The 14,939-nt window shown below is 37.8% G+C and overlaps 1 protein-coding gene across 1 annotated transcript in view; it reads right to left on the bottom strand.

Moving 5' to 3' along the window:
* LOC115516758 (ankyrin repeat and KH domain-containing protein 1-like) overlaps positions 1 to 14,939 on the bottom strand; it is a 134,055-nt gene that overhangs the window by 73,393 nt on the left and 45,723 nt on the right. The window contains 3 exon segments of the mRNA XM_030319737.1: positions 646 to 708; positions 711 to 842; positions 1,071 to 1,308. Coding sequence (XP_030175597.1) covers positions 646 to 708; positions 711 to 842; positions 1,071 to 1,308 — 433 coding nt within the window.

Below are 14,939 nucleotides of genomic sequence, written 5' to 3'. Positions count from 1 at the left end.
TGGGGCGCCTGGGTGGCTCAGTCGGTTAAGCGTCCGACTTCAGCTCAGGTCACGATCTCGCGGTCCGTGAGTTCAAGCCCCGCGTCGGGCTCTGGGCTGACAGCTCAGAGCCTGGAGCCTGCTTCGGATTCTGTGTCTCCCTCTCTCTCTGCCCCTCCCCGTTCATGCTCTGTCTCTCTCTGTCTCAAAAATAAATAAACATTTAAAAAAATAAAATAAATAAACAAACAAACAAACAAACAACATTAAAAATGCCTTTTTCAGGGCACCTAGGTGGCTCAGTCAGTTATGCGTCTGACTACTGGTTTTGGCTCAGGTCATGATCTCTCAGTTCTTGAGAATGAGCCCGGTGTTGGGCTCTGTGCTGACAGTGCAAAGCCTCCTTGGGATTCCTTCTCTCCTCTCTCTGCCCCTCCTCCCATTTGTGCTCGTGTTCTCTCTCTCTCTCTCTCTCTTTCTCAAGATAAACAAACTTTAAAAATAATAATAATAATAAAAATGACATTTCAGAGGTTTAGGAGCCCAAGAAGAGCAATTCAATTGTGGAGCTGGCTTTCACCTTTTATAGATATAAAACAGTAAGTTTCATTGATAAAGTTACAAAAGCTATATAAAAAGCCTTTTTTTAAAAGGCACTTTTAAAGCCACATACCGGCAGCCAGTAATATTTAACCAACTCGAGGGGTCCCTCCTGTGAAGCTTCCATAGAGGTGTGGAGCAGCCAAGTTCTATATCAGCCCCGGCCTTAATCAAGAAGTCTGCAACTTCAGAAAATCCTCCACAGCAAGCCAAAGTCAGAGCAGTTTCTTGGGTTTCTTCCGTCTGGGCATTTATATTTGCTCCTGAGAAAAGCATAAAAGTTTGTAAAACTAGCGGCAAAAGACTTACAATAAAGATATTGCTCTAAACAGCGTTAATGATCTCTCCCAGCTTCTGGGGTTCCTTTCAGGGCATGGAAAATTTACTTTATCATCAATGCAAAAAATATGTTAGTAGTAGTAAACCTGACTGATGACACAAAACATCCAAAGGAAACAGATCTTTTAATTAAAGAAATAAAACTACTTTACCTTGTGCTAAGAGTAGTGCCACCATCTCTTCGTGTCCTTCCCGAGCAGCTTCCATCAAGGGAGTGTATCCTTCATCATTAACCTCTTCAAGATTTGCTCCCCTTTCAATAAGTAGAGCTGCCAATTCAACGTGTCCTCCACAGGCAGCTAGCGTCAACGGAGACTCGAATGAATCTGCAGGCATGTTCACTTGAGCACCACTATCCAAAAGCAAACGTGCTACCTCAACATGTCCATCCTGCAGATTTTCAGAAGTAAAACAAGAAGAAACGTTTTTTTTGTTTGGTTGTTATTTTGAGATTTTAAAATTGGAAGAACAGAAGAGATTGAGAAAAGTCAGAAAGGAAGAAAAGGAGATGCACCTTAGATACATATATACTATTATTCCCAGCTGAGAAGTGAGCTGACTTCATCAAAAACTCATTAAAATTACTTAACCTTACTTTTTGAGCAAGCCCAAATATTGAAAAGAATCAGACTTGTGACATATATTTACAATTCTAATAATTTCAAATTTCCACATTCATTGAAGTTCAAAAAACTGTTAAATCCATAGTGAAGAGTAATAGTACCTCAAACAATTATTGTTTATACAACTACCAGGTAAAATATACCTATACTCTCAAACCTAGGTGTCATGTTGAAGCATAGAAACTTTGTTAGATCTGTTTAAAAAACAAAGACTTGGCAAAAAAATAACAATAAATTCTATGAAGTCATTACCACTAGGGATTATGTCACCAAGGAAAACCCCTGTGGTCTGATAGTAACCTATAATTTGCCTCAGCACTAGCTTGTTACAATGAGGCAAAGAATTTTACAAAGATAAAAAAATCAATATCAATTCACTTGTAAGTAATATTACCATGGGTCCATCTGCACACAGTAACGCAATTAATAAGTCACTCTCATGGAGGGTATTCATTCTACCCCTCTATCACCATAAATATCCTTCTTTAGTTGCAAATTCTTTACTTCAAAATTTTATGTAGGCCTTAATTCTTATTGTGCCATATAAAGTCAAATGCTGTGTTGTTCTGTATTTCAAAAATGACCAAAATATTGCTAATGAAAGGCAAAGACTGAGTATAAAAACAAGGTTTTATAAGGTTAGGCAATTCTTTTATTAAAGAATTAATTAAAGGAACCTTAATTAGGTGTGCCTGAGTGGCTCAGTCGGTTAAGCATCCGACTTCGGCTAAGGTCATGATCACACGGTTCGTGAGTTCGAGCCCCATGTCAGGCTCTGGGCTGACAGCTCAGAGCCTGGAGCCTATTTTGGATTCTGTGTCTCCCTCTGTCTGCCCCTCCACTGCTTGCACTGTCTCTCTCATTGTCTCAAAAATAAACATTAAAAAAATTTTTTTTAAATGATAAAAATAAAAAATAAAGAAACCTTATTAAATGTAGATTTCAGTATCCACAAAATTTCATTATATTTAACTAAATGACTACCCCGGCTTTAATCACTGTTGACATGATGTCAAAACAAATAACTTGGCATTAAAATTTCAGTTCTACTAAAACAAAAATAAAACTAAAATTCTATCTTTACTATAAACACTAACCCTTCAAATATATGTAAAATAATACACACACGCGCGCACACACACACACCACACACACACACATATATATTTTTAATATGAAAGTTATTGTCAAATTGGTTTCCATACAACAACCAGTGCTCATCCCAACAGGTGCCCTCCTCAGTGCCCATCATCCACTATATATATATATATATATATATATTTTTTTTTTTTTTTTTTTTTTTTTAAGGTAGGCTCCATGCCCTGCACAGAGCCCAACCAATGCTGGGATCAAATTCACTACTTTGATATCAGAATCTGGGCTGAGATCAAGAGTCAGACACTTAACTGACTAGGCCAACCAGGTGCTCCTAAAATAAAATGTATTTTAACCAAATTACTGCATTAAGTTATTTGGCATTTGAAATACATTTCTAATTTAAAAGAAAAAAGAATTTATGAGTATTCACAGATCAGGGAACTACTGTTGTGTATAGCTCCTCTAGCTCCCAATGGTTTTGTGTGAATTTACTTCAATTTCTTCATTGACTGTGCAACTCTGCTGCCATATCTTGAGTACATACATTAAGAGAAAAATTACACTAAGCACTTTTGCTTTAATAAACAATATTTATTTTGCCAAAGGAAAATATAAGAAGTAAAACAGAATAATCCAATCTCAAAGGTCTAATATCATTATTAGAATTTTTTTAAAATTATAAGACTTTAGGGGCGCCTTGGTGGCTCAGTCGGTTGAGTGGCCAACTTCAGCTCAGGTCATGATCTCGCAGTCCGGGAGTTCGGGCCCCGCGTCAGGCTCTGTGCTGACAGCTCGGAGCCTGGAGCCTGCTTTGCATTCTGTGTCTCCCTCTCTCTAGCCCTCCCCCGTTTGCGCTCTGTCTTTCAAAAATGAATAAATGTTAAAAAAATTAAAATATATATAAGACTTTCAGTCTTAACCATAGATCTGTAGCTGGTAATGCACTCACCCTCCTATAATAAACAACTGTAAAAATTGGGCAAAAGAGATAAAGCAAATGGAGGCATGAACCACACCTAGCCTAAGGCTAGGCACTAATAAAAGGCAGCGCATAAGTTGAACCCTACATTCACTATAGCTTTCTCTCTTTAGGCATCTCTCAAACCATGGTCTAAGGAAACTGAAGGCTAAACAAAGAGTGAAGATCTTTTTCAGCAAAGAAAACAAAGATGAGAATACAAGGCAGCTAAAACAGTTAGGACCTGGGGAGATGGGCAGGATATCTGAGGAAACACAATACAGAGAAGAAGTCTCAAAAATCTATACAAAATTATCTTCAGAAACTTGGGCAACTCCTGAGTTGAATACACTAAGGATGATACTCCAGGATGCCTAGTAGAGATTGGGTGCTGAAAGGGTGGAGACTTTGGGAGTTCAGATTCAGGCAGAATAGAAAGATCATGGTGAATATACAGGATGTCATTTGAGATGGTAGAGATCCATACTAAGGAATACCCAAAGATCAAGGAGGAAGAAACCAGGAATTTAAGAGTAAAGATGAATTAGGGGCACCTGGGTGGCTCAGTTGGTTAAGTGTCCGACTTTGGCCAGGTAATGATCTCACAGTTCACTAGTTCAAAGCCCCACATTGGGCTCTCTAATGTCAGCACAGAACTTGCTTTGGGTCCTCTTTCTCCTCTCTCTGCCCCTCCCCTGCTTGCATATGCCCTCTCCTTCTCTCTCTCTCTCTCTCTCTCTCTCTCTCTCTCTCTCTCTCCCCCTCTCTCAAAGATAAACGTTAAAAAAAAAGAGTAAAGATGAATTTAAGCCTCAATATGATTAGAGTGATCCATTGGTAATTTAACTGCCTGCTAGAACAAAATTTAACAGTTTAAAAAGAATGACAGGATAGGGGTACTTAGGTGTCTCAGTCAGTTGAGCATCGAACTCATGGTTTTGGCTCAGGTCGTGATCTCATGGGTTTGTGAGATTGAGACCCACATCAATCTCCATGCTAAGTGCAGCGCCTGCTTGAGATTTTCTCTCTCTCTCTTTCTGCCCCTCCCCGGCTTGCATGCGCACACGTGCAGTCTCTCAACATAAATTAACTCAAAAATATTGTTTTTTTTTAAAAAGGCAAGATAATTAAGATCCTTGAAAAGGAATAATGCACAGCATATGACTTACAGCTAAAAATACTAGACATATTAAAAGGCAAGAAAATATAATTATCAAGATATAAAATAAACAATAAAAACAGACCTAGAAGCAAATCAAATATAGATGATTTTTAAAAAGGGGCAATTAATGATATATTAAAGAAAATAAAGGAGAGAAAATGAATAAGGGGTGCCTGGATGACTCAGTCGGTTAAGTGTCTGGCTCTTGGTTTCGGCTCACGTCATGATCTCACGCTTTTGTGAGTTTGAGCCCCACGTCAGGATCTGTGTTGGCAGCAGAAGCCTGCTTGGGATTCTCTCTCTCTTGCTCTCTCTCTGCCCCTTCCCCACTTGTGCTGTCTCTCTCAAAATAAACTTTAAAAAAATAATAAAATTTCAACAAAGAATCAGAATATATGAACACCACATCAATAATAATTATTATATTTTTAAGTAAGCTTCATATCCAGCACAGAGATCAACGCAGGGCTTGCACTCATGACCCTGAGATCAAGACCTGAGCTGAGATCATGAGTCTGACACTTAATCAACTGAGCCACCCAGGTGCCCCTCATTAAATGTAAATGGTCTAAACAAACCAATTAAAAAACTAAGACTGACAGAGTGGATTACAAAACATGACCTAAAAATACACTGTCTGCAAAAAAAATCACTTCAGCCTAACAATATACGCATATCAAACATATCAAAGATTGAAAGGAAAGAGCAAAAACATTTATCATTGGAAAACAAGAGTAGCTATAATAATATCAGGAGCCATATTAACAAAGAAGACCTCAGAACAAAGATTACCAGAGAAAAACTTGACATAATGATCAAAGTGTCAATCGTGAAAAAGACATAGCAATTCTGAAAATGTGTATGTACCAAACAACAGAGCTCCAGCATGTGAAAAAAAAAGAACCAACTAAACAAAGCACACAAATCCATAAGTACAAGTACAGATGAAGATTATAACACACCTCTCTCAACAACTGTTAGAAAAACTAGACACAAAATAAAAAAAAAATGTAGAATTCTACCATCAATCAATAGGATCTAATTGACATTTATACAACACTCCACCCCTAACCAGCAAAATATACATTGTCCTCAAATGCACAGGGAATATATGTCCACATCTTTGCTATAAAGCAAACTTCAAAAATTTAAAAAAACTAAAATAATATAGAATGTACTTTCTGATCACAATGGAACCAAACTAGAAATCAATAACAGAAAGATAACAGGAAAATTTTCAGATGTTTGGAAACTAAATACACATCAAAATAACCTATGAGTCACAGAGTAAGTCTCAAGTGGAATAAAAAAAAAATACATGTAACTGAATAAAAACAAATATAACATATTAAAATTTATAAGACACAGCTAAAGTAGTGCTGAGAGGGAAACATACCTCAAAGTGCATAAAATTAGAAGAGCAGAAAAAAAACCATCATAACCTAAGCTCACATTTTATTTATTTATTTTTATATTTATTTTTTTAATATATGAAATTTATTGTCAAATTGGTTTCCATACAACACCCAGTGCTCATCCCAAAAGGTGCCCTGTTCAATGCCCATCACCTACCCTTCCCTCCCTCCCACTCCCCCCTCAACCTTCAGTTTGTTCTCAGTTTTTAAGAGTCTCTTATGCTTTGGCTCTCTCCCACTCTAACCTCATTTTTTTTTCCCCCTTCCCCTCCCCCATGGGTTTCTGTTAAGTTTCTCAGGATCCACATAAGAGTGAAAACATATGGTATCTGTCTTTCTCTGTATGGCTTATTTCACTTAGCATCACACTCTCCAGTTCCGTCCACGTTGCTACAAAGGGCCATATTTCGTTCTTTCAAATTGCCACGTAGTACTCCATTGTGTATATAAACCAAAATTTCTTTATCCATTCATCAGTTGATGGACATTTAGGCTCTTTCCACAATTTGGCTATTGTTGAGAGTGCTGCTATAAACATTGGGGTACAAGTGCCCCTATGCATCAGTACTCATGTATCCCTTGGGTAAATTCCTAGCAGTGCTACTGCTGGGTCATAGGGTAGGTCTATTTTTAATTTTTTGAGGAACCTCCACACTGTTTTCCAGAGTGGCTGCACCAATTTGCATTCCCACCGACAGTGCAAGAGGATTCCCGTTTCTCCACATCCTCTCCAGCATCTATAGTCTCCTGATTTGTTCATTTTGGCTACTCTGACTGGCGTGAGGTGATATCTGAGTGTGGTTTTGATTTGTATTTCCCTGATGAGGAGTGACGTTGAGCATCTTTTCATGCGCCTGTTGGCCATCTGGATATCTTCTTTAGAGAAGTGTCTTTTCATGTTTTCTGCCCATTTCTTCACTGGATTATTTGTTTTTTGGGTGTGGAGTTTGGTGAGCTCTTTATAGATTTTGAATACTAGCCCTTTGTCTGATATGTCATTTGCCAATATCTTTTCCCATTCCGTTGGTTGCCTTTTAGTTTTGTTGATTGTTTCCTTTGCTGTGCAGAAGCTTTTTATCTTCATGAGGTCCCAATAGTTCATTTTTGCTTTTAATTCCCTTGTCTTTGGGGATGTGTCAAGTAAGACATTCCTGCGGCTGAGGTCAGAGAGGTCTTTTCCTGCTTTCTCCTCTAGTGTTTTGATGGTTTCCTGTCTCACATTCAGGTCCTTTATCCATTTTGAGTTTATTTTTGTGAATGGTGTAAGAAAGTGGTCTAGTTTCATTCTTCTGCACGTTTAAGCTCACATTTTAAAAGCCTACAGGGTGCCTGGGTGGCTCAGTCGGTTAAACATCCGACTTCAGCTCAGGTCATGATCTCACAGTTTCTAGGTTTGAGCCCCATGTTGGATTCTGTGCTGACAGCTCAGAGCCTGGAGCCTGCTTCAGATTCTGTGTCTCCCTCTCTTTCTCTGCCCCTCCCTGGCTCACACTCTGTCTCTCTCTCTCTCTCAAAAATAAATAAACATTTAAAAAAAATTCAAAAGCCTAGAAAAAGAGCAACATGTATCTAGAGCAAGCAGAAGGAAGGAAATTCTAAAGAATAGTTTGGAATTATACTCAATGATGAAAAACTGAAAACTTTCCCCCTAAGGTCAGGAATAAGACAAGGATGTCCACTCTCACCAATTTTATTCAACATAGTACTAAAGGTCCTACCCACAGCAATCAGACAACAATAAGGAAATACAATTTGGTATCCAAATTGGTAAACAAGAAGTAAAACTCACTGTTTGCAGATGTCATGATACTACATATAGAAAACCCCAAAGACTCCACCAAAAAACTACTGGAACTGATAAATGAATTCAGTAAGGTCACAGGATACAAAATCAATGTACAGAAATCCATTGCATTTTTATACACTAATAATGAAGCAACAGAAAGAGAAATTAAGAAAGCAATCCTATTAATAATTGTACCCAAAATAATAAAATACCTAGGAATAAATCTAATCAAGGGGATGAAAGACCTATCCTCTGAAAACTATAAAACACTCACTGATGACAGAAATTTAAGACAACACAAAGAAATGGAAAGATGCTCCAGGCTCATGGACTGGAAGAACAAATTTGTTAAAAAGCCCATATGACCCATAGCAATCTACAGATTTAATGCAATCCCTATCAAAATACCAATGGCATTTTTTTTTCACAGAACTAGAATAAATAATCCTAAAATTTGTATGGAACTACAAAGGACCCTAAATAGCCAAACAATCTTGAAAAAGAAATACAAAGCTGGAGGTATCACAACTCCAGATTTCAAGTTATACTACAAAGCTGTATTAATGAAAACAGTATGGTACGGGAACAAAAATAGACACAAAGGTCAATGGCAAACCCGCAATTATACAATCAATTGATCTTCTGCAAAAGAGGCAAGAATATGCCATAGGAAAAAGACAGTTTTTAAAAATTTTTTTTTAATTTTATTTATTTTTTATTTTCTAAAATTTACATCCAAATTAGTTAGCATATAGTGAAACAATGATTTCAGGAGTAGATTCCTTAATGCCTCTTACCCATTTAGCCCATCACCCCTCCCACAACCCCTCCAGTAACCCTCAGTTTGTTCTTCATTATTTATGAGTCTCTTCTCTTTTGTCCCCCAACCAGGTTTTTTTTTAATTTTTTTTTTTAACGTTTATTTATTTTTGAGACAGAGACAGAGCATGAACGGGGGAGGGGCAGAGAGAGAGGGAGACACAGAATCGGAAGCAGGCTCCAGGCTCTGAACCATCAGCCCAGAGCCCGACGCGGGGCTCTAACTCACGGACCGTGAGATCGTGACCTGAGATGAAGTCGGAGGCTTAACCGACTGAGCCACCCAGGTGCCCCCCCTCCCTGTTTTTATATTGTTTTTGCTTCCCTTCCCTTATGTTCATCTGTTTTGTCTCTTAAAGTCCTCATATGAGTGAAGTCATATGATTTTTGTCTTTCTCTAATTTCACTTAGCATGATATCCTCCACTTCCATCCACATAGTTACAAAGGGCAAGATTTCATTCTTTTTGATTGTCGAGTAATACTCTATTATATAGATATACCACATCTTCTTTATCCATTCATCCAGCAATGGACATCTGGGCTCTTTCCATACTTTGGCTATTGTTGATAGTGCTGCTATAAACATGGGGGTGCATGTGTCCCTTCAAAACAGCACACCTGTATCCCTTGGATAAATGCCTAGTAGTGCAATTGCTGGGTCGTGGGATAGTTCTATTTTAGTTTTTTGAGGAGCCTCCATACTGTTTTCCAGAGTGGCTGCACCAGCTTGCATTCCCACCAACAATGCAAAAGAGATTCTGTTTCCACATCCTCGCCAACATCTGTTGTTGCCTGAGTTGTTAATGTTAGTCATTATGACAGGTGTAAGGTGGTATCTCATTGTGGTTTTGATTTGTATTTCTCTGATGAGTGACGTTGAGCATTTTTTCATGTGTCGGTTGGCCATCTGAATGTCTTCTTTGGAGAAGTGTCTATTCATGTCTTTTGCCCATTTCTTCACTGGATTATTTGTTTTTTGGGTGTTGAGTTTGATACGTTCTTTCTAGATTTTGGATACTAACTCTTTATCTGATGTCATTTGCAAATATCTTCTCCCATTCTGTTGGTTGCCTTTTAGTTTGTTTGTTTTTTTTTAATTTTTTTTTTTAACGTTTATTTATTTTTGAGACAGGGAGAGACAGAGCATGAACAGGGGAGGGTCAGAGAGAGGGAGACACAGAATCTGAAGCAGGCTCCAGGCTCTGAGCTGTCAGCACAGAGCCCGACGCAGGGCTAGAACTCACGGACCGCGAGATCATGACCTGAGCCGAAATCGGCTGCTTAACCGACTGAGCCACCCAGGAGCCCCATTGCCTTTTAGTTTTGTTGATTGTTTCCTTTGCTGTGCAGAAGCTTTTTATTTTGATGAGGTCTCAGTAGTTCATTTTTGCTTTTGTTTCCCTTGCCTCTGGAGATGTGGTGAGTAAGAAGATGCTGTGGCCAAGATCAAAGAGGTTTTTGCCTGCTTTCTCCTCGAGGATTTTGATGGTCTTACAGTGAGGTCTTTCATCCATTTTCAGTTTATTCTTGTGTATGGTGTAAGAAAGTGGTCCAGCTTAATTCTTCTGCATGTCACTGTCCAGTTTTCTCTTCTCTTGCTGAAGAGACTGTTTTTATTCCATTGGATATTCTTTCCTGCTTTGTCAAAGATGAGTTGGCCATACATTTGTGGGTCCATTTCTGGGTTCTCTATTCTGTTCCATTGATCTGAGTGTCTGTTCTTGTGCAAGTACCCTACTGTCTTGATGATTACAGCTTTGCAGTATAGCTTGAAGTCTGGAATTATGATGCCTCCTGGTTTGGTTTTCTTTTCCAAGATTGCTTTGGCTATTCGGGGTCTTTTCTAGTTCCAAACAAATTTTAGGATTCTTTGTTCTAGCTCTGTGAAGAATGCTGGTGCTATTTTGATAGAATTGCATTGAATATGTAGATTGCTTTGGGTAGTATTGACATTTTAACAATATTTGTTCTTCCTATCCAGGAACATGGAATCTTTTTCCATTTTTTTTGTGTCTTCTTCAATTTCTTTCATAAGCTTTCTATAGTTTTCAGCATATAGATTTTTCACCTCTTTGGTTAGATTTATTCCTATGTATTTTATGGTTTTTTGTGCAACTGTAAATGGGATTGATTCCTTGATTTCTCCTTCTGTCGCTTCATTGTTGGTGTATAGGAATACAACCGATTTATGTGGGTTGATTTTATATCCTGCAACTTTGCTGAATTCATGAATCAATTCTAGCAGTTTTTTGGTGGAATCTTTTGGGTTTTCCATATAGAGTATCATGTCATCTGCGAAGAGTGAAAGTTTGACCTCCTCCTGGCCGATTTGGATGCCTTTTTGTTTCTTTGTGTTGTCTGAGTGGCTTGGTTGGTTGAGCGTCCGACTTCGGCTCAGGTCAAGATCTCGCGGTTTGTGGGTTTGAATCCCGCATCAGGCTCTGTGCTGACAGCTCAGAGCCTGGAGCCTGCTTCGGATTCTGTGTCTCCCTCTCCCTCTGCACCCCCCATACACTGTCTCTCTCTCCTTCAAAAATAAATAAACATAAAAAAAATTTTTTTTAAATCATGTTTGGAAAACTGGACAGTTATATGCAAAAGGATGAAATGGGACTTTCTCACACAATACATAAAAATAAATTTAAAGTTAATGAAAGACAAAAGACCTAAGTGTGAGACATGAAATCATAAAAATCCTAGAAGAGAGAACAAGCAGTAGTTTCTGTGACATTGGCTATAGCAACATTTTTCTAGATATGTCTCTTGAGCCAATGGAAATGAAAGGAAAAATAAATTGGGACTATCTCAAAATAAAAAGCATCTGTACAACAAAGCAAACAATCAAGACAACTAAAAGACAACTTACTGAATACGAGAAGATATTTGCAAATTTCATATGCAATAAAGTGTTAGTATCAAAATATATAAAGAACGTTTACAATTGAACACCCAAAAAAACAAATAACCAAACTAAAAATGGGCAGAAGACAAACAGATATTTCTCCAAAGATATACTGATGGCCAACAGACTCATGAAAAGGTGCTCAACATTACAGAAATGCAAATCAAAGCTACAAAGAGATATCACCTCACACCCGTCAGAATGGCTAAACATCAACAACACAATAAACAGCAAGTGTTGGCAAGGATGTAGAGAAAAAGGCCCCTCATGCACTATTTGGTGGGAAAGCAAACTGGTGTAGCCACTGTGGCAAAGAGTATGTAGGTTCCTCAAAAAATTAAAAATAGAACTACCCCGCGATTTGTACTACTGGATATTTATCCAAAGCATACAAAAACATTAATTCAAAAGGATATATGCACTCCTGTTTTTATTGCAGCATTATTTACACTAACCAAATTATGGAAGTGGTCTAAGTGTCCATCAATAGATGAATGGACAAATAAATGGTACATATATACGATGGAATATTATTCAACCATAAAAAAGAATGAAATCTTGACATTTGCAACAACATAGATGGAGCTAGAGAATCCACTCATGTGAGGAATTTAAGAAAAAACAAATGAACAAAGGGGAAAAAAAAGAGAGAGACAAACCAAGAAATAGACTCTTAACTGCAAAGAACAAACTGATGGTTACCAGAGGGGAAGAGGAGTGGGGAGAGCATGGGTGAAAAGGTGATGGGGATTAAAGAGTACACTCACCATGATACGCACTAGTACACAACTGCTGAATTACTTTATTGTACACCCAAAACTAATCTAACACTGTATGTTAAATATACTGGAATTAAAATAAAAATAAAAACTTAAAAATTTTTTTTTAAAATTACACAAACTAGAAATGAATTAAAGTAATTGAAAAAAGACTAAACTCAAAATTGGCAGAAGGAAGGAAATAATAAAGGTTAGAGCAGAATAAATGAGACAGAGAATAGAAAAAGAGAGAAAAGTCAAAGGGGGCACCTGGGTGGCTCAGTAGGTTGAATGTCTGACTTCAGTGCAGGTAATGATCTCACGGTTTGTGAGTACGAGCCCTGTGTTTGGCTCTGTGCTAACAGCTCAGAGCCTGGAGCCTGCTTCAGATTTTGTATCTCCCTCTCTCTCTGCCCCTCCCCTGCTTGTACTCAGTCTCTCTCTTTAATAAACATTAAAGAAAAAAAAAAAAACCAATCTAAAGGAACCCTGAAAACAATCTTGAAAAAGAAGAATAAAGCAGGAGGATTCACACTTCCTGATTTCAAAACATGTACAAACCTATAATAAATACAACATTTGGTATGGGAATAAAGACAGACACCTAGACAAAAGGAAAAAGGAAAGATTCCAGAAATAAACCCTTGCATATATGGCCAAATGATTTTTGACAAGGATGTTAAGACCATTCAATTAGGAAAGGTCAGGTTTTTTTTAAACAAATGATGCTGGGAAAACTATACATCCACATGCAAAAGAATGAAGCTGGACCATTACCTGACACAATACACAAAAGTAACTCAAAAGGGATCAAAAACCTACAACTATAAAACTCTGAGAAGAAAACATAGGACAAAACTTCATGACATGGGATTTGGCAATGATTTTTTGGATAAAATACCAAAGGCATAGGCAGCAAAAGAAAAAATAAACAAATTGGATTTCATTAAACTAAAAACTTTTACATACAGGGGCGCCTGGGTGGCTCAGTCATTTAAGTGTCTGACTCTTCATTTCAGCTCAGGTCAGGATCGCACAGTTCCCTAGGATTGAGCCCTGCATCGGGCTCTGCACTGTCAGCAGAGTGTGATTGGGGTTCTCTCTCCCCCTCTCTGCCCCTTCCCCGCTGTCTCTCTCCCAAAATAAATAAATAAACTTTAAAATAAATAAATAATAAAAACTTTTATATAAAAGGGCACTATTCAACAGAGTAAAAAGGCAACCAACAGAATAGGAGAAAATACTTGGGTATATTTATAATGGGTTTAAGAGATTAATATCCAAAATATATAAGGAAATTCTAAAACTCAAAACAAAAAACAACCAACCTAATTCAAGAACAGGAAAAGGATCTGAATAGACATTTCAACAAAGAAGATACTCAAATGGCCAATAAGCACATGAAAAGAGGATCTACATCACAATCATTAGGGAAATGCACATCAAAACCACAATGGGATACCACCTCACAACCATTAGGATGGCTGCTATCAAAAAAACCCCCAGAAAATAACAAGTGTTAGTGAGAATATGGAGAAATTGGAACCTCTGTACACTGTAGAAATATAAAACTGGTAAAACCGCTGTGGAAAAACAGTAAGTGGTAATTCCTCAAAAAATTAAAAACAGAAATACCATATGATTAAGCAATACCACTCCTACGTATATACCCAAAAGAACTGAAAGCAGGGACTTGATCAGATACTTGTACAGGTATGTTCAAAGCAGTATTATACACAGTAACTAAAGCACGGAAGCAACCCAAGTGTCCACCATAGGATGAATGAATAAGCAAAATATGTTATATACATAAAATGAAACATTATGCAACCTTAAAAAAGTAAGGAAATTCTGACACATGCTACAATTTGGATAAATCTTGAGAAAAATATGCCAAGTGAAATAAGGCAGTCAAAAAAAGACAAATCCTGTAAGATTCCTCTTTTTTAAATTAATTAATTACAGTAAAACCTTGGATTTTGAGTAACTTGTTCTGCGAGTTGGTTCCACAAGAGAAGCAAACATTTCTAATCAATTTTAACTTGATAAACGAGCAATGTCTTGCAATACGAGTGGTATGTAATGCTGAACATCACATGATCAAACTGAGTCAATGGTTCTCCCTCTCCCTTTCTCACTTGCTTGCTGCTGGATTGTGGGTGATCATCTCTCATGCTCAGATGCTTGGGCTCAAGCCACGGTATTTGGCAGAAAACAGTGATTTTTCCGAACACAAGAAAGTGCCCACAAATGGCACAAGTGTATTTTTTGTCACTTCAAAGCACCTATGGACAGTCCTTTGCTTTTCCATTCAAGAGGAAGTTTAGGAATGCTTTGCTTCATTCCAGGTCAGGCTGCCTGCAGATAGATATAGACCCTTTCCTGTGCTGTCTTATTGCCAGTTACATTAAATACAGCATACGACAAGAGTTTATTAATACTGTACTATAGTCAACAGCCATGGGAGCATATAAAATGGACCCCATGCAGAAACAGGT

The sequence above is a fragment of the Lynx canadensis genome, chromosome A1 (genome assembly GCF_007474595.2).
Source record: "Lynx canadensis isolate LIC74 chromosome A1, mLynCan4.pri.v2, whole genome shotgun sequence".
NCBI lineage: Eukaryota > Metazoa > Chordata > Mammalia > Carnivora > Felidae > Lynx > Lynx canadensis.
Note: the sequence above shows the minus strand (reverse complement) of the source record. Positions and strands in the feature narration are given on the sequence as shown.